The sequence below is a fragment of the Monodelphis domestica genome, chromosome 8 (assembly GCF_027887165.1).
Source record: "Monodelphis domestica isolate mMonDom1 chromosome 8, mMonDom1.pri, whole genome shotgun sequence".
NCBI lineage: Eukaryota > Metazoa > Chordata > Mammalia > Didelphimorphia > Didelphidae > Monodelphis > Monodelphis domestica.
In genome coordinates this window covers 178,987,659-179,008,670 of record NC_077234.1, presented here as the reverse complement: position 1 = coordinate 179,008,670, position 21,012 = coordinate 178,987,659, and the positions used below count along the sequence as shown (strand labels likewise).

At 38.7% G+C, this 21,012-nt stretch overlaps 2 protein-coding genes across 2 annotated transcripts; both read left to right on the top strand.

The window, feature by feature from the left end:
• The first annotated feature begins 2,036 nt into the window (after nt 1-2,036).
• Nucleotides 2,037-6,303, top strand: LOC100024306 (probable E3 ubiquitin-protein ligase TRIML1). Its single transcript, XM_056808505.1, has 2 exons — nt 2,037-3,176; nt 5,977-6,303. The coding sequence occupies exons 1-2, from the start codon at nt 2,037-2,039 to the stop codon at nt 6,301-6,303; spliced, it is 1,467 nt and encodes a 488-aa protein (XP_056664483.1).
• Nucleotides 6,304-8,943: 2,640 nt separating this feature from the next.
• Nucleotides 8,944-10,921, top strand: LOC100024327 (heat shock cognate 71 kDa protein-like). The gene is given in 4 exon segments (XM_056807317.1): nt 8,944-9,290; nt 9,293-9,350; nt 9,352-10,736; nt 10,739-10,921. Coding segments are annotated over 4 exon segments (1,872 nt in total). The 5' UTR covers nt 8,944-8,971; the 3' UTR covers nt 10,849-10,921.
• Nucleotides 10,922-21,012: the final 10,091 nt, after the last annotated feature.

Below are 21,012 nucleotides of genomic sequence, written 5' to 3'. Positions count from 1 at the left end.
ATTCACTTCACTGCCTAAATGAATTCTTTAATGTGTAACAAATCAGAGTCTTATTTTTCAGACCATGAAGAACAAGAAAATATATACTTCATGATAATTTATACAACCTATATCATATGACCCATCTTCTTAGGGAAGGATGGTAAAGAGGGAGATTAAAGAAATTAGGCAAAGATTTTTGAACAAAGTTAATGTGAGATTTGTTTCTCTTGGATCAGTATTTATTGCTATTTATTAAATATTTATAACAAATCATGATTTATATTAATAATGTTATACATAAAAATAAAAATAAGTGTTAGTTAAAAATTTCAGTTTATTTTGTTTATAAAAATAAAAGGAGTAAGCAAAATGGAGCAGGGATGTGTAGGGGAGTAGAAGTAGGAGGAGGAGAAGGATGAGGGGAGGATGTGGAGGAGAAGGGAGAGAGGGATGGCGAGGAGTAAGAGAGGGAAAAGAAAGAAGAGAGGGAGGAGAGCTGAAGTTCGGGGAAGAGGGGAGGTGTAGAAGGGAGTTAAGGGAGGCAGAAAAGGAACAGGTGAGAATGACTGAGGGGAGAAAAAAGGAGGCAAAATCTTTCAAGCACAGAAAGATAAAGAGGGAGATGAAAAATGTTAAATGAATAAATAAATATTCAATTGAATTCATGTTGAAATTGTCAATAAAGTTGAGCATAATTTTCAAGACCAATTAAAATAAAGTCTAAATTGTTTATATTTAATAATTTTTTTTAAATGGGAGGGTTTATTTTGTAATTACCTTTATGATGACCAACAAACACTTAAGTTGGGGATCAGGTATAAAGGGAGGTTGAAAAGAAACAGGAAAGAAGGAATGAAGGTAGGGAAAGGGGAGGTAAAATTTTTTTTAAGTAGAGAAGGAGGAAGAGGGAGATGAAAGAATGTTAAATGAATGAATTCCTAGGGAGATTGGTGTGGAAAGGTGATTGTCCTGAGTGAATCACAACACAAAATGAGGGCCATAGCAGACTCAAGGGATTTCTACTGAATCAGGACAGATAAGATCTCTAAAGAAATAAATTTTATTATCAATAATTATATTAAATAAGCTTCCCAAAAGATAAGGAGAGGAGAGGATACTGAAGCAAGATATTTTACAAAAGAAACTTCTGTTTTGATATTTACTCCTTTTAAAGCTTCCCTTTCATCTTTTCAGAGAGCTCTGACATCATAGGACACATATCACAGTCACTATGCTTCTAATGAAAAATCACCTATTTCCCACCCAATCTTCACTGACTAGAAGGACTGAAAGGCACACACCTTTGGTTTGAAGTGCCTGGATGTGAACAACTTTGTGAATGCCCAGGCACGTTAGTGTGAAAAAGAAGGGGAGGGAAGGGCAGGTGAGAACTCCATCCCATTATAGAGACTAGAGGCACTGAAGGGCCCAGGAATTCTCACAGGAGAAAGGAAGAGCTTAAAGGGTGAAACTGTGAAAAAAAAAGCCTGATATAAGTTCAAAAATATTTTTTCTGCTGGAGCAATGAGGAAAGTGCTAGCATTATCTTTGATGAATATGATATCAAAGAAAAAGGAATCAGAATTGCAGGTTCATTACTATAGTTTAAAAAAAATAAAAGGAAAAGCTGAGAACTCAGTCTCAGTTGTTTTACAGAGACAAGAGGGGCAGTGACCAACACAAGAGTTCTCAGCTTTAGAGAGAGGAGTAAAGGGAAGAGCTCAAAGAATGAAGGTGCAAAAAAAGGCAGGGTAAATTGGGGAAGGGGGAGGTTTGGTAAAAGTAATAGGAAGAAAAGAGGTTTTCTACAGAAGATGGTAATGATGAATTATGGGATAAGAAGCAAGGTGAGAACTCAGCCCTGGAGCAGAGGCTGAAGCACTATCAAAACGTGAAAGTTCTCACCTTTTGTGGGTGGAGTCAAAGGAGGGGCCAACCCTAGACAGGAACTTAAAAAGACCCCAAGAGCTCAGTCCTGACATCTTTTGCTGCCAGACCCCAAGGGAAAAGGCTGGAGGAATATCTGAGAAGGAAGGAATCAGAAGCCTAGGAACATGGATGCAAGAGACTTAATTGAAAACCTCAAGGCAGATCTGACTTGCTCTATCTGCCTGGGCTACTTCACTGATCCAGTGATTGTCAAATGTGGCCATAACTTTTGCAGAGTCTGTCTTCTCAGGTGCAGAGAAGAAGCAGATGCAGCATTCAAGTGCCCAGAATGCAGAGGAGTCATTGAAGACAGTGATGTGGTGCCTAATAGGAAGTTGGAGAATCTGTCTATGACTGGCAAAAGGCTCAGACCTCATCTGCTTCAGAGCATCACTCTGGCCCTCTGTGATCAGCATGGGGAAAAAGAGAAGTTCTTCTGTGAAGAGGACCAGAGGCTCCTCTGTGCTTCCTGTGTATTATCCCCAGGGCACAAGGATCACACAGTGCTTCCCCTGGAAATGGCTGCTGGCAAGTGGGAGGACAAGATCAAGCACACCCTGAATACCTTACAACGAAAAAAAGAAGAATTTAATGTTGCATTGGACAGAGTGACAAAGAGAAAGAGACTCTGTAAGAAGGCTATACGCTCTTTAAAAGAATCTGTTATTTCAGAATACAGGAAACTACATGACTTCTTATGGGAGGAAGAAGAGCTCTATCTAGAAACACTGGACCAGCAATATAAAAACAACTTGGAAAAGCTGGAGCACAACACAGCAAAACTGTCACAACAAATTCAAAATCTGGAAAGAATGAAAATAGAACTAGAGGAGAATTTGGACAAGGAGCCCTTGGAAATGCTCCAGGATATGAAGGACACTTTGGCAAGGAATGAGGAGCTGCTCCTTCAAGAACCAGAGGTTGCTTCCCTTGCCTGGAACACCAGCCCCATCACTGGCTCGACCAAGATGCTCAAGAGATTCCAGAGTGATATAAGTCTTGATCCTGAATCAGCCAATCCACATCTCATCCTGTCTGAAGATCTGAAGAGTTTCAAGTATGGAGATGTCCCACAGGACCTTCCTGACAACAAGGAAAGATTTGATAATGCTCTTGCTGTACTGGGGGCCCAGACCTTTACTTCAGGCAAACACTATTGGGAAGTAAAGGTAGGAGATAAGATAGAGTTGGTAGTGGGAGTCTGTAAAGATTCAGTCAGGAGAAAAGGGCAACTCTCCTCATCATCTGAAGATGTATGGATCCTAGTAAGTTTGAGATCTGGATATCTTTGTGTCCTCTGTAATTCTAACTATGGCACTCATTGGAATTACCCTATAGACCAAATAGGTATTTTTTTGGATTATGATAAAAGACATATAGCATTTTATGATGCCATGAATGGATACTTAATTTCTAGTTTCTCAGACATGGACTTTGAAGGGCCTCTTCGCCCTTACTTCTCTCTATGCTGTCCTAATGGAGAAAGTACTCCTGGGTCAATTATGCTAATTAATATGGGAGATTCTCAGTAAAAAGTGAATGACAATGGCTTTTTCTTCATTTGAATTCACGTTAAAACTGACAATACAATTATGTAAAATTGTCAAACCCTATGAGAATAAAGTCTGAACAAGTTGTAGTATATGATTATATGAAATATTGTTGTGATGATTAAAAAAAATCCTGGAAAGATTTGTATGAAATGATGCAAAGTGAAGAGAGCTGAACCAGAAGAATATCATACACTGTAACATTTAATGTAATATGAACAGTTGAGAATGAGTTAAATATTATCAACATGACAAAGCTCCAGGACAACTCCCGGGGACTCTTGACTAAAAAGGATTTTTACTTCTAGAGAAGAAGCCCATGGGGTCTGAATGCACATTGAAATATACCTTTATTCACTTCACTGCCTAAATGAATTCTTTAATGTGTAACAAATCAGAGTCTTATTTTTCAGACCATGAAGAACAAGAAAATATATACTTCATGATAATTTATACAACCTATATCATATGACCCATCTTCTTAGGGAAGGATGGTAAAGAGGGAGATTAAAGAAATTAGGCAAAGATTTTTGAACAAAGTTAATGTGAGATTTGTTTCTCTTGGATCAGTATTTATTGCTATTTATTAAATATTTATAACAAATCATGATTTATATTAATAATGTTATACATAAAAATAAAAATAAGTGTTAGTTAAAAATTTCAGTTTATTTTGTTTATAAAAATAAAAGGAGTAAGCAAAATGGAGCAGGGATGTGTAGGGGAGTAGAAGTAGGAGGAGGAGAAGGATGAGGGGAGGATGTGGAGGAGAAGGGAGAGAGGGATGGTGAGGAGTAAGAGAGGGAAAAGAAAGAAGAGAGGGAGGAGAGCTGAAGTTCGGGGAAGAGGGGAGGTGTAGAAGGGAGTTAAGGGAGGCAGAAAAGGAACAGGTGAGAATGACTGAGGGGAGAAAAAAGGAGGCAAAATCTTTCAAGCACAGAAAGATAAAGAGGGAGATGAAAAATGTTAAATGAATAAATAAATATTCAATTGAATTCATGTTGAAATTGTCAATAAAGTTGAGCATAATTTTCAAGACCAATTAAAATAAAGTCTAAATTGTTTATATTTAATAATTTTTTTAAATGGGAGGGTTTATTTTGTAATTACCTTTATGATGACCAACAAACACTTAAGTTGGGGATCAGGTATAAAGGGAGGTTGAAAAGAAACAGGAAAGAAGGAATGAAGGTAGGGAAAGGGGAGGTAAAATTTTTTTTAAGTAGAGAAGGAGGAAGAGGGAGATGAAAGAATGTTAAATGAATGAATTCCTAGGGAGATTGGTGTGGAAAGGTGATTGTCCTGAGTGAATCACAACACAAAATGAGGGCCATAGCAGACTCAAGAGATTTCTACTGAATCAGGACAGATAAGATCTCTAAAGAAATAAATTTTATTATCAATAATTATATTAAATAAGCTTCCCAAAAGATGAGGAGAGGAGAGGATACTGAAGCAAGATATTTTACAAAAGAAACTTCTGTTTTGATATTTACTCCTTTTAAAGCTTCCCTTTCATCTTTTCAGAGAGCTCTGACATCATAGGACACATATCACAGTCACTATGCTTCTAATGAAAAATCACCTATTTCCCACCCAATCTTCACTGACTAGAAGGACTGAAAGGCACACACCTTTGGTTTGAAGTGCCTGGATGTGAACAACTTTGTGAATGCCCAGGCACGTTAGTGTGAAAAAGAAGGGGAGGGAAGGGCAGGTGAGAACTCCATCCCATTATAGAGACTAGAGGCACTGAAGGGCCCAGGAATTCTCACAGGAGAAAGGAAGAGCTTAAAGGGTGAAACTGTGAAAAAAAAAAAAGCCTGATATAAGTTCAAAAATATTTTTTCTGCTGGAGCAATGAGGAAAGTGCTAGCATTATCTTTGATGAATATGATATCAAAGAAAAAGGAATCAGAATTGCAGGTCCATTACTATAGTTTAAAAAAAATAAAAGGAAAAGCTGAGAACTCAGTCTCAGTTGTTTTACAGAAACTAGAGGGCAGTGACCAACACAAGAGTTCTCAGCTTTAGAGAGAGGAGTAAAGGGAAGAGCTCAAAGAATGAAGGTGCAAAAAAAGGCAGGGTAAATTGGGGAAGGGGGAGGTTTGGTAAAAGTAATAGGAAGAAAAGAGGTTTTCTACAGAAGATGGTAATGATGAATTATGGGATAAGAAGCAAGGTGAGAACTCAGCCCTGGAGCAGAGGCTGAAGCACTATCAAAACCTGAGAGTTCTCACCTTTTGTGGGTGGAGCCAAGGGAGGGGCCAACCCTAGAGAGGAACGTAAAGAGACCCCAAGATCTCAGTCCTGATATCTTTGGCTGCCAGACCCCAAGGGTAAAGGCTGGAGGAATATCTGAGAAGGAAGGAATCAGAAGCCTAGGAGCATGGATGCAAGAGACTTAATTGAAAACCTCAAGGCAGATCTGACTTGCTCTATCTGCCTGGGCTACTTCACTGATCCAGTGACTGTCAGTTGTGGCCATAACTTTTGCACAGTCTGTCTTCTCAAGTACAGGCAGGGAACGTATGGAACATTCAAGTGCCCAGAATGCAGAGGACTTGTAAAAGACAGTGATGTGGTGCCTAATAGGAAGTTGGAGAATCTGTCTATGACTGGCAAAAGGCTCAGACCTCATCTGCTTGAGAGCATGGTGGACCTGTATGTGTGTGATCATCATGGGGAAAAAGAGAATCTCTTCTGTGAAGAGGACCAGAGGCTCCTCTGTGCTTCCTGTTTATTAGCCCCAGGGCACAAGGATCACACAGTCCTTCCCCTGGAAATGGCTTCTGACAAGTTCAAGGACAAGATCAAGCACACCCTGAGTATTATACAATGAAAAAAAGAAGAATTTAATCTTGCATTGGACAGAGTGAGGAGTAGAGAGGAACTCTGTAAGGAGGATATATACTCTTTGAAACAATACATTATTTCAGAATACAGGAAAGTACTCAAATTCTTTTGGGATGAAGAAGAGCTCTATCTACAAAGATTGAGCCAACAATACACAGACAACTTGGCAAAACTGGAGCTCAACAAGTCCAAACTATCACAACAAATTCAAAATCTAGAAAGAATGAAAATAGAACTAGAGGAGAATTTGGACAAGGAGCCCTTGGAAATGTTCCAGGATATGAAGGACACATTGGAAAGGAATGAGGAGCTGCTCCTTCAAGAACCAGAGGTTACTTCTTATACCTGGAACACCAGCCCCATCACTGGCTTGACAGAAATGCTCATGAGTTTCCAGAGTGATATAAGTCTTGATCCTGAATCACCCAATCCACAACTCATCCTGTCTGAAGATGTGAAGAGTGTCAAGTATGGAGATGTCCCACAGGACCTTCCTGACAACCAGGAAAGATTTGATGATGCTCTTGCTGTACTGGGGGCCCAGACCTTTACTTCAGGTGTGAATCTTAAAATTTCTCAGACTTGTGAATCTTAAAAAATTCTCAGACTCTACCTTAGAACATTTGGTTAAGGCTATTCCCCATTTTAAACAATGGAGGTACTTAGTCAGGAATGTATTGAGAACTTTACATTACTCCACCCATACTTAGGCATACTTTAGGGGAAGATAAAGTTGTAAAACTCCTTACTGAACAATGGAAAAAGTACTTAACTCATACTTATAGTGAGGCCAAAACCTTAAGCTAGGTCTATTTTTAGATCTAATACAAAAGGGTGCTAAGTACCTATGAAGGTCAAATTAATCATTAAAAGGTCAAGCAACTTGCAAGGGACAAAGAGGTGTGAACTTACTCAGAAGTTTTAGTCTACCCAGAGAAGTTGAGAACTAAAGAAGATGTGAATTAAGAATGGTAAGTCCTGTGAAAATATCTACTGTGATTGGTAGATGTGAGAACTTAGGGGAGGTGACATAGGAGAAAATTCTCTTTAAAAGAAGGTCAGAAAGGCCTCTGAAAAAGTTCAGCTTGCCAAAGCTGAATTGGAGGTTGGAGGTCAGGAGTCACAGGAGGCTGCTGAGTCTCTGTCTCTGTCTCTGTCTCTGTCTCTCTGTCTCTTTCTCTCTCTCTCTGTCTCTCTCTCTCTCTCTCTCCCCTCTCCCCCCACCCCCCCTTGGAAAAGATCTTATCTTGTGGTGAGTGGATTAAAGACTGACTGGTCTCTCTTAGGGCTTAGGTCTAGGCCATGTTGGCCTAGGCTATTCATACTATATTTCTCTCTCTCTCTCTCTCTCTCTCTCTCCTTTTTCTTAATTCCTTTATTTGTATTAATTAAAATCTCCATAAAACCCAGCTGACTTGGATATTTCATATTTGGGAATTTTTCCCATGGCGACCACCTTATTTTTTATTTAACTCAAGACACTGTCTTGAAACCATATTTTCATGGTCACAGTTTAAGGCAACCATTCTTTTAACTGTTACACAGGCCAACACTTTTAGAAAGTATACCTAGCAGATAAGACAGAATGAGAAGTGGGAGTTTGTAAAGATTCTATCAGGAGAAAAGGGCAACTCTCCTCATCATCTGAGAATGTATGGATCCTAGTAAGCTTCAGATCTGGAAATGATTGCTTCCTCTGGAATTCTCGAGATGGCTTTCTTATGAGCCAGCCTTTATAGAAAATGGGCATTTTTCTGGATTGTGATAAAAGACATGTAGCATTTTATGATGCCATAGACGGATTCTTAATTTCTTATACATGGCCTTTGAAGTGCCTCTTCGCCCTTACTTCTGTCCATGCTGTCCTTATGCATAAAATACTCTTGGGTCAATTTTGCTAATTAATATGGGAGATTCTCAGTGAGAAGTGAATTACAAAGACGTGAAAATTATTCTCTCTTCATTAAAACTCCTGTTAAAATGGACAATTATATAAAATTATCAAACACTATGAACACAAGGTCTGAACAAGTTGTGGTATGAAATATTGTTCTGCCATAAAAAATGAGAATGAAGCTGTTAAAAAGACCCCTGAAAAGATTTTTATGAAGTGATGAAAAGAGAGAAGAACCAGGAGAATAACATACACAATAACATTTAATTCACCATGAAAAACTGAAAATGATTTAAATATTATCAACATGACAAATGTTCTAGGACAACTCCAAGTGACTCCTGATGAAAAAGAATTTTCACTGCCACAGAAGAAACCCATGGGGGTCTGAATGCACATTGAAACATACCATTCTTCACTTTACTACCTCAGTGAATTCTTCTTTAGTGTGTAAACAATAAGTGTCTTTTTTCACTACATGATGAACAAGAAAATATGTACTTTATGATAATTTATACAACCAGTAACAAATTACCTGTCTTGTTGGGGAAGGGTGGTAGGCTGTTGAATAAGCATATTTATTAGATATTTATAACAAATCATGTATTATATTATTGTTATGGTATATACATAAATAAAAAAATATGTGTTAATTAAAAAGAATACAGTTTAGGGTCTACTCAGCACAGCAGCAGCCCTTCTCTTTCCACCGTGGTCATCTACGACCTCTGATGCCCCAGCAAACATATCGAAGGGACTCATGGTTGGCATTGATGTTGGCACCACTTACTCCTATGTAGGAGTCTTCCAACATGGGAAAGTGGAGATCATTGCTAATGACCAAGGAAACAGGACCACCCCCAGCTATGTCACCTCCACCGATACAGAATGTTTAATTGGTGATGCTGCAAAGAATCAAGTTGCAATGAACCCCACCAACAAAGTCTTTGATGCCAAAAAATTAATTGGTCACAGATTTAATGATGCAGTTGGAGAGTCAGACATGAAGCATTGGCCTTTTATGGTGGTGAATGACGAAGGCAGGCCTAAGGTCCAAGTGGAATACAAAGGGGAGACAAAAGTTTCTATCCAGAAGAAGTATCATCTGTGGTCTTGACCAAGATGAAAGAAATTTCTGAAGCTTGGGAAGACTGTCACAAATGCTGTTGTCACAGTACCAGCCTTCTTCAATGATTCCCAACGACAGGCCACCAGAGACACCGGAACCATTGCTGGTCTCAATGTGCTCCAAATCATCAACGAGCCAATTGCTGCTGCTATTGCTTATGGCTTGGACAAAAAAGTTGGTGCCAAGAGAAATGTGTTGATCTTTGACCTTGGAGGTGGTACCTTTGATATCTCCATCCTTACCATTGAAGATGGCATCTTTGAAGTCAAGTCCACAGATGGGAACACCCACTTGGGTGGAAAGGACTTTGACAACTGCATGGTCAATCATTTCATTGCTGAGTTCAAACAAAAGCACAAGAAGGACATCAGTGAGAACAAGAGGGATGTCTGCCAACTGTGTACTGCTTGTGAACATGCAAAGAGAACCCTCCCTTCCAGTATACAGGCCAATATTAAGATTGATTACGACTTCTATACCTCTATTACCTGGACCCGTTTTGAAGAGTTAAATGCTGACCTCTTCCATGGCACACTGGACCCTGTGGAAAAGGCCCTCAGAGATGCCAAGCTAGACAAATTACAGATTCATGACATTGTCTTGGTGGATCATTCCACTCGAATTCCCCAAATCCAGAAGCTTCTGCAGGATTTTTTCAATGGCAAGGAGCTCAACAAGAGTATCAGTTCTGATGAGGCTATTGCCTATGGTGCAGCTGTTCAGGCTGCCATCTTCTCTGGAGATAAATCTGAGAATGTGCAGGACTTGCTGCTGCTAGATGTCATTCCTCTTTCCCTTGGAATTGAAACTGCTGGTGGAATCATGACAGTTCTGATCAAACACAATACCACCATTCCCACCAAGCAGACTCAGATCTTTACTACCTACTCTGACAACCAGCCTGGTGTGCTTATTCAGGTTTATGAAGGTGAGGGAGCAATGACAAAGGATAACAACTTGCTTGGCAAGTTTGAGCTCACAGGAATCCCTCCTGCCCCAAGGAGTATCCCTCAGATTGAAGTTACATTTGACATTGATGCTAATGGCATCCTCAATGTGTCTGCTGTGGATAAGAGCACAGGTAAGGAGAACAAGATCACCATTACCAATGACAAAGGTCATCTGAGCAAAGAAGACATTGAGTGCATGGTCCAGGAGGCTGAAGATGAGCAGAGAGACAAGGTGTCTTCCAAGAATTCTCTTGAGTCTTATGCTTTCAACATGAAGGCAACTGTTGAGGATGAGAAACTACAAAGCAAAATTGGTGATGAAGACAAACAGAAGATCCTTGACAAATGCAATGAAATAATCAACTAGCTGGATAAGAACCAGACTGCTGAAAAGGAAGAATTTGAGCATCAGCAGAAAGAATTGGGAAAAGTCTACAACCCCATCATCACCAGAGTACAAGAGGCATGCCAGGGGGCATGCCTAGTGGGTTCCCAGGAGGTGGAGGGGTCCCATTTGGAGGTGCTTCTTCTGGACCTACCATTGAAGAGGTCAACTAAATGTGCCAGAAGAAAAAGCATTCCACACAGCTTTCCAAAAATTGAAGGACTCAAATTTGAAGCCAAGGCAGTAGCAGTATAAAAAGTTAACATTTAAGCTACTATGTAAATCTGGGCATTCTGAATACTTGAATGTGTGCAGAGGGAGAAGGGAACAACATTGCACTTCATCAGTACTGTATAAAAACAAGTGGAAATACAATTCTTGTCCTGGAGAATAAATATTTTAAATTGGCACCATAAAAAAAAAAGAATACAGTTTATTTTGTTTATACTTTTAGCAGAAGAAGGAGGAAGCAAAGAGGGCAAGGGTGAGTAGGGGAGAAGAAGTAGGAGGAGGAGAAGGATATGAAGGGGGAGTAGTAAGGGAAAATAAAGGAAAGCCTGCAAACTGAGGCCTATGCATAAGAAAAAGCAAAAGGTTTGCAGGAAAGAGCTGGCACATGCACAGAACTGAAAGGGAGTTCCAGAATCACGGAAAGAAATAAAAGATGGAACCTGAAGGAGGAAGGGGTCCATTGGTCCTGGACACTGAGGAGAGTGGAGGGTTACTTCCTATGGCCATCTTGAATATGCCTAAAGGAGATAACTGACCTTTCTCTACAAAAGTCAGAGGTTCCTGACAATTCCTGATATCCAGAGATTATCTTTCCTGTCCTTGTCTCCATTTTCCATCAACTAAGACCCTGAGAGCATCTATATTTCCTGTGAACTCTAGTTTGTGTGTGTGAAACTGCTAAGACCCAATGAGAACAGCCCAGCCAGCTCTGCTCAGGCCTCAAGGGTGAACTCACCAACAATATCTATCTAGTTTAATGAGATAAGCTGCTTAGTAACGACTATTTACTAGTGGACCAGAAGTTAGGTTATTTAGTTAGATTCCCTTGGATGATTGAGAGAGAGAGTAGTACTAGCATAGCCATCAACTTCTAAGAAGAGAGTCCAAGAGGGCTCATAGTGAGATTCGGGTAGAGAAATTAGAATACCTAGTTTAGGGAAACCTCCACCCTGGTCCACCATCCTATTCTGTGAGTTTGAGAAGAATAATAAACCAGAAACTGTTTTATAACAACTTCCAAACAGTCAGATTTTGTTATACCATCAACTATAAGTTAGGCCTCCCCAGGGGGCCTACATCCTGTCTCTAACCAGTTACTTCAACTCCATCAACAATTAGCTCAGCTATTAGTTAATTATTTCAGTTGGTGAGCCAGAAACAGAAAGAATTTGGGATTTTCTGATGAAAACAATCTTTTTCTGAGTCTGGTGGCTATTAAAAAAAAAATTTCCCAATAGTGAAATCTGGCTAGCAACAGAGAGCTGTCAATCAAAGGAGCCAGGGAACGTTCCAGAGGTTACTATGAGGATCAGGAGGGGGTTACAGGAGGCAGAAAAGGAACAAGTGAGAAGGACTGAGGGTAGAAAAAAAAGAGGTAAAAACTTTCAAGCACAGAAGGCTGAAGAGGGAGATGAAAAAATGCTAAATTAATACTCATTTTAATTCTTGTTGAAATTGTCAGTAAATTTGAAACCAATTAAAATAATGTCTATCTTGTTTATATGTAACAATTTTTAAAACTGGGGGCTTTTTTTTCCTAATAGCCATTATGATGATGTACAAGCCCTTAAATTGGAGATCAACTATAAAGGGAGACAGAAAAGAAACAAAAAAGAATGAAAGTAGGAAAAAGGAAGGGATACTTTTTCAAGTAGAGAAGGAAGGCAAAAGAGATAAAAGAATGCTGAATGAATGAATGAACAAATGAATGAATGAATGAGTGAATGATTCCTTTCAGTGAATTGCTAGGGAGATTGGTATGGAAAGTTGATGGTCCTGAGTGAGACTCAACAGAAGATGAGGACCATAGCAGCCTCAAGGGACTTATACTGAATCAGGACAGATAAGATCTCTAAAGAAATAAATTTTATCAAAAATTATATTAAATAAGGTTCTCAAAGATAAGGAGAAGGTAGGAAAATGAGGCAAGATATTTTACAAAAGAAACTTTATTACTACCTTCTGTTTTTATATTTTCTCCTTTTAAATCTTCCCTTTCATCTACTCAAAGTACTCCGACATTGGGACATCATAAGAGACACTTCACTGTCACTGTGTCTCCAATTAAAAATAGATATTTCCCATCCAATCTCCACTGGCTAGAAAGACTGAAAGGCACATACCTTTGTTTTAAAGTGCCTGGATGTAAACAATACTATGAATCCCCAACACATTATTGTAAAAGAAATGGGAAGGAAAGGGAAGGTGAGAGCTCAGTCCTTTTATAGAGACTAGAAGCACTGAGGGAACCTAGGAATTCTCAGGTTTGGAGAAAGCACTAAAGGGAAGAGCTAAAAGATGAAACTGTAAAAAAAAGGTAGCATGAAATAAGTTTAAACATATTTTTTCTGCTAGAGCTCTGAGGAAAGTGCTAGACTCATCTTTGATGAGAAGGATATCAAAGAAAGTAATCAGAATTAAATTTCTCATTTAAAAAAGTTAATTTTTTATATTATATAATTAGTAACCATCATCACCATCAAAAACATTTAAATAAAAGAATGCATGAAAAATTGTCTAAAATCAGAATTTTCACATTGTTCATGATTTGTTTAAAAATTTGTAAATTACATGTGTATGTTAATATAAACATCTGCTTTTGATTTTATTTACATTGAAACTTTTTTTTGTCTTTGTAGTTGTGTGTTATTTTTAATGTAACCATTGTATCATTCTTATTCTTTATTCTTCTCTTTTTATCTCCTCATATATTTTCCTTATTTTCTTTATATTTCCAATATTTATAATTTCTAATAAAGTAATAGAATCTCATTACATTCTGAAAGGGGGGAAATTTGGGTAACATGTGAAAGGGATAAAAATGGATGAAACTTGAAGTGGATGAGGCAATATCTTATGTCCCTATATTGCTGATGCTGGCTTATACACTGATCAAGATTTACTATGCTGGGGAAAAGATTGTAACCATGATTCTAGGAAAGAGGGTTGTGGCTGAGAAGGACAATGAGTTAAAGTTAATGATTTTAGCATTAAAGAAAGCATGCCAAACATGGAGAAAAAGTTGACTGGAGACATTGAGACACTAAGAAATAGTAAGATAGAGAACAAAGAAACTGATAAAGAGGGCAAGGCTGAGGAGCAAGATGCTGCTAATGCTTCCATTATGTATCTTGGCCAGCTTTCAGCCAGAGGCAGGCATCATACATATGAAAATGCATAAGCCCTTTAGTGCAACAGATTTAGAACATTTAAAGAAAAGAATGCCTAAATATTTTGAGCAACCTTTTAGTTGTGTGAAGGAGTTTAAATGATTGTATGATCCCATATTTGAGGATATTAATATTTTATGATCATAGCTTTTTACACAGAGGGAGAAGGAACAACTTATTAAGGAAACTTGTGAAAACCCAAATCTTAGTGGATGGCCACAATCCACAGATCATTTGGAATCATCTAACCTTGAGAATCATAAAATTTTAGACAGAGAAAGAAATTCCCTTGTAGATGCTATGAAGATCCATTGCACTAGACCAGATGCTTAGGGGATATTTGAATGGTTAAAATAAGAACCAGGGGGAAATCCTTCTATATTTTTTGATAGGATTGTAGAAATGGGAGAAGACTTATTGGGATTTCAGGAGTTAAGTGACCAAAATCTACAGCATATAAGAAGACAATTTATCAAAGGGAGTTGTTTGTCAGTTAGAAACTATTTCAAGTTACAGTGTCCAGGGTGGGAATCTTTGAGTTTGAAGGAATTGATTCAGAAGTGCAGTTCATATTGTTTCTGGAGTCAAAAATTAAAAAAAAAAAAAGAGAAAGATGAACAAATTCAGGAATGGAAAAAATCAGTTAAAGAAGGCTAACTATAAATTAACTAACTATAAATTAAATGAAAATGAGATAAACCAAGTGAAAATCATGACCATGTTGCAAACTGTAAGGGAAGCCTTGTTCAGAGAGAAGCTTTGGAATGTTAAGGAGAGAGACTTTGATGGACAGGAGTGGCAGTTGGAAGGAACAGAAAAGAACTCTGGGGAAGAACTGAAGGGGAAGTTGGTTTCCTGAACTCTGAGGAGTGAAATAGAAATAGTAAATTGAGGAAAACTATTACTTGGTGAAATACAAAAGGTAAACTGAGGGAACTGTTTCTTATTGAAATAACTGCTGTTCTCTGGCTTGTGACTAGATAGAGCTGCTAAGGGAACCTAAGGCTGCTTATTTGTAATGGAGGTAGGAATGAGAAATGCTGAGGGATGCTGATACACAGAGATGCTGGTACACAGGGGAACTACTTTGGGGAAAATGCTCTGGGGTCTGCCTACTGATCCCTACTGATGGCTGATGGATCAGTTTATCTTTCTAAACCTCCTCCCCCTTCACTCCCTCCTTTCTCCAACCCTCTTCTTCCTGCCACCCTCTCCTCCCAATTCTTCCCTCCCCCATGAGTGAACTATAAAGATACTCTTTTCTTTTCCTCTTTCAAGTCAAGGGGTTTATTGGGATAATAGGATAGAAAACTGAGGTGAGAGGGATGAGGATGTCCCTAATCTAAATGAGGGATTGAGAAAATAGTGCAGTCACAAGCTGTGACTCTAAGACATTTGGGGTGGGAGGACAACAGCTGTTAAAATCTTCTTTCTTCTTCACAAAATCAGCAAGGTCTCTCAGCTTAATTTCTGAAGTCCCCCCCCCCCCCCCACCTCCAAGGGTCCTTCAGTCTGAGACAACTCTCCAAGAGAGAAAACAAACTTCAAAGTCTCTCAGTTTCTCCTGGCCAGTTTAACTCTCAAATAGACCACCAACTTAAAAGCCAAGTTTCTCCTTCTTGTCAACTTCAACTATCCAAAGCCAGAGAAACCCAAAACCAAGTGAGCCTCACCAGTGTCTTTCAGCCAGGTTCTCAACCTCCAGAGAGAGTGACTCCAAGTCCAGTCCCCTCCCCCTGGTCAGCTCAACTGCCAACTCCTAGGAACATTCTGTTCTGGAAACTCCTTCTTTTGATTGACAGATAGGTCTCCAGGTTAGGCCCCCAGTTTCTTGCATCTTGGTTTAAAAGCTCTCTCTTTCTCCAGCCTCTACCATAGGAGGAAGAAGATGACTCCCTTTCTCAGGATTTGAAACCCTGATCACCTAAGGATTTTTCCAAGCTCTACTTTGAACTTTGAAAACCTAGGACTGTACCTATTTCTCTCAGAATAAACTAACAGGGCTAGCTGAAAATTTACAGTGGCTCGAAGGGCTGAGCCCTGAAAGCCTGCCGAGGCAGCCTGAAACACATTTTACTCTCTAAGGAGCAGCTGAAGAAAGATTTGAATCCATTCACTTAGATTAGGATAGCAAACAGAAAGAAGAAGAGAGGAATCTAGAAATTTGTGACTGGAGCCTTAGCTTTGGCTAGGCTAAAGAGACTCCATATTGCTATTTCATTAGTTTTAGGCTACCTGCTCCTACTCTCCATCCTCAGCCTCTGCCCTGTTCATTAAACCACTGTTAATTTATATTGAACTCAGTCAGAAAAGTCTTTGGAGTATATCAAAGAGAAAGAGGGTGATAGGGTTCAAATAGGGAATCAGTTCTAAGAGATTTCAGTTAAGTCAAACCTGAGGTTGGCCACCATTACTGACTCCCTGTCAGGGTCTGTAACAGAAAGGACAGCTAGTGCTGCCTGCCAGGCATTTTGCTAAACACTAGCAAAATGTATTTACTCTATAGTTGTCTCTTATCTGAATATGAGATCCTGTCTCTCCCTGTACAGAGTTTTCATCACAGGGACACCCCTTTGAGACGCTCTGGTTAAGAAGGAAGACAATCAATCCTGTTAGGATTCAAACCTCATCCAGCCTAGCTAAAATTATCATCATCAAAAGGGTTTTAATTCTCTGTCTCACAAAACTTATCAACCAAGACAACAATATGTACCAAGGTTACAAAGGAATAATCAATTAAGATGTTTCCTTTGTGACAAAGCCAGGACATTTTGTCAAGGAATACAGATTGAAAGCCCAGACAAATAACAGGAGAAGTTCTTATTCTAGCAATAATAATAGAGGTGCAAGGGGAAGTTGGAAAGATAATAGCACAACATACAATAACAACAAACAAGAACATGGCAGTGTTGTTCTTATGCGTGTAGTAACTGTAGTACAAGACTCTAATCTGGCAACAATGCAACAGTTTATTAAGAAAAGTGCAAGACCTAACTACTCTGCAATGGCAGCAGGTGGGTGGGGTGAAGCAAGGAACTCAGTTTTGAAGCCATATTGTGGGGAATGCAGGATTAAAAAACTTTGCCAAGAGAGATAAAGAAAATGGAAATACTACTAGAGAAAGGGAAAATATTACATTGACAAGAGATGTAGCAAATGAGAATAATGGAAATAATGAGGATGGGTTAACAGTACAAGAAAATTTTAGTGCACAAATTTGTGAGCAACTAGGGACTGATAATGAAATGTAAAACAGTGCTAATAAAATGACAGTGCAAGAAGATGTTATAGTAGCTAATGAACATGCAAAAAGTTTACTATTGAATAATACAGCAGCAGTAACATAATATAAGGATATTGAAACAAGGAATAGTGAGCTTGAAAGGAATCTATCAGTGAGCAAGCATGGGTTGGTTACTGAGTCTCCTGGGGAATGGAAAAAAAAATATACTAGGTGGAGAGATAGACAATGAATGGAATCTTGGGAAAATGGACATTGTAGCAACGATGGTAGAAACGTTTGAAACTCCGAATACAAATGAACCTCATGTTGCAATCAAAGTAGGGGATGAAATTTATTCAGTCTTGCTTGATACAGGGTTGAGTAAATATGTGCTGAAAACACCTCTTGGGAATAGCATAGTAGTAAGTTCTATAGAAGGGGTTGCAGCAACAGGGAGACCACAGAGAGTTCCAAAACTACAATCTAAAATTGTGTATTTGGAAAACCAGCAGGAAGTATCATCTGCAATTTGGACAAATTAGAAGCATCCCCAATAAGATGAGGAGTGAAACAAAGTTGTCCATTATCACCACTATTAACTTCGTACTAGAAACACTAGCAGTAGCAATCAGAGAAGAAAAAGAAATTGGCAATTAAAATAGGCAATGAGGAGACCAAGCTATCACTCTTTGCAGATGATATGATGGTCTACTTAAAGAATCCTAGAGAATCAACTAAAAAGCTAGTGGAAATAATCAACAACTTTAGCAAAGTTGCAGGTTACAAAATAAAACCACATAATTTATCAGTATTTCTATGTATTTCCAACACATCTCAATAGCAAGAGTTAGAAAGAGAAATTCCATTTAAAATCACCCTAGACAATATAAAATACCTGGGAATCTATCTGCCATGACAAACAAAGAAACTATTTGAACACAACTACAAAACACTAGTGTTTCACAACTGTGTAATGTGTCTCCTGAAGTTGACAAATCTGGAAGCAAGGTGGCAGAGTTAAGAGTTGTACGGCATTTTAAAGTAATATTTTCATTGCTTAACAGGGTTATTTCATACCTTATAGTTTGCTGATCAGAAAATTCCTGTGTTCTATGCCTTAACAACAATGCTTCTACCTCATGTGGGTACATAATTGTCAATGGGCATTCCAATACTAAATCAACAGTTTTTTGTCACTAGTAAAGCTGTGGCAGCTATGCCTTTAAGACATTGTGGTGTTCCTGAAGCTATTGGGTCTAGTTGGACTAAATAATAAGTAACTGGGTGCTGAGAAGATGCCAAAGTTTAATAAAACACCTAAAGCTACCCTTCTCCACTTATGTACGTACAAAGTAAATGATGTGTTGTAATCTGGGATGCCTAGAGCAGGGAGAGACAAGATAGCCTGTTTTTGATCTGGCAGAGCTGACAGGTGTTTTGACTCTAATTTAAGTGGTTCAAGGACTGAATCCCTTGTTAGTGCTATAAGGGGCTTAGGAATTTCCCCATAGCAAGGAATCCATTGTCTAAAAAACCCTGTTGCTCCTAAAATTGCTCTTAACTGTTTCTTAGTGGTAGGAGCCCTCAATTTTTGAATATTTTCAATTTGCTTGGAAGAAATAGAATGGGCACCAGCAGTTAGAATGAACCCAAAATATTCTACTTAGGGGAGACACCACTGAACCTTATCCTGTGAGATATTATGTCCTCTTTTGTGCAGTTCCAAAAGAAGATGTTTACTATCTTCCTGACATGCTTCACTGTCTGTTGAAGCCAAGAGTAGATCATCTATGTATTTGATTAATTTGCTGATTTTAAATTTTATATTTTCTGTGTCTTGGCTCAAAATTTGTGCGAATAAACTTGGACTTTCCAAGAACCCTTAGGGCAAACATACCCAGGTATATGAGAGCCCTTCTAGGTGAAAACAAAGATATGCCTGGAATCCTCATGTATGGGTATGGAAAAGAAGGCTGAGCACAAGTCCACTACTGTAAAGTATGTAGCTGTGCTAGGAATAGAAAAAATAATAGTATTGATGTTGGAAACTACAGTGTCTCTTGATAACATAATTGTTCACAGCTCTCAAATCCTGTACAAATCTATTGATGTGCTTGCCATCAGGCTCCAATTTTGGTTTTTAATAGGCAGGATGGGAGTATTGTATTCAGATTTACAGGGAATTATGATACCCTGATCGATTAATGAGTTTATTACTGGAGTAATGCCCTCTTTTGCCTCCTTTGAGAGGGTGTTGAGGAATGGAAGGAGGTGTGCTAGATTTAGTTTTAATCTTCACAGGAACAGCTGACTTAAGTAAGCCTACATTGGAATAAGATGTGGCCCAAAGACTCTGGTATATCTGCAAGTATTGCAAAGATGGGAGGCTCTTTCACCTCCTGGCTCTCTGAGACAAGTACAGGGAGTAATTTAAAGATTCCTCAGGAACTTACAATGATAAGGAACCATTTTTAGAGCAAGTTATTGTGGCTCTGAGTTTGCATAGAAGGTCCCTCCCCAGCAAATTTAAAGGGGAGTCAGGCATCAAGAAGAAAGAATGTTGTACTTCTAAGGGTCCTACAGACACCACCCTAGGGGAAAGCTTTTTAACTCTTTGGGGTATCCCCAACAGCCCCATTAAATTCTCTGAGCCAATGGAATTGCAATATAAATCAGGTGTACTCTTTAACACAGAACTGGAAGCTCCAGTGTCCAAAAGACAATCATAATAGATGTTACCTATCTTTAAGGTAACATGGGGCTCATCAGTAGGGGAGGCCATGGATAGGGACAATAGGGAGTGAGACATCAAGGTCCAGAAAATCAAAGGTTGTATCCTTTGATTCCTGCCCCCCCTTCACACACACACACACACACACACACACACACACACACACACACACACACACACACCTTCATAGTATTTGGGAAGTTCTTTGGGCACTCCCCTGAGGGGCATTAGCAACCTGAGTATTTTTTGGATGAGCTCCACTTAAGATATACTGTTGCTGGGTCATCCCAATTTCTATTTCTAGAATTTCCATTCCTAAAATTATGGTTTCTATTATCATTATTATAGTTGTTTCTATAATTATTATTTCTGTAGTTGTTATTAAACTGCGTGTTATTTCTGATTACCTCAAATAAAATTCTACATTCCATCACTTTGTGGCCCTTCTTCTCACAGAATTGGCAGGTAATGGATTGACAGTTAGATTCTTGGAGAAAGGCAAGTGCCATTGGTTGAGTATCATGCACTTTTTCCAGTTTTTCAATCTTATCTCTTAAATATTTCAATTCTTTCCTAATTGTCTCCATGAAATCATTAGCCTCTTCCTCTTTTTCTTTGTTTCCCTTTGGAACATGTACAGCAGTTTTCCTCAAATCATCAAGAGATCAATTTCAGGCCACATTGAGGAATTAGTTTTAAAATAATTTCTGATCACTTTGCAAGAGTTATTAACAAAATATCTTCTAATTTGTCTCATGTAATTTTCTTTAGAAAGATCAAAATCTAAGTATCAATCCCCAAACTCAATGAGCCTATCCATGAATCTGGAGAGTGTCTCATCATCATTTTGCTTAAGTTTTTCAAATTCTGTCCATTTGTCTGTGCTTTCAGAGCACTGTCTCAAAGTAGTTAGGATGACCTCCCTACAACAATATAGTTGTAAATAATCTTCAGAGTCGTTATAGTCCCATTTGGGATCTTG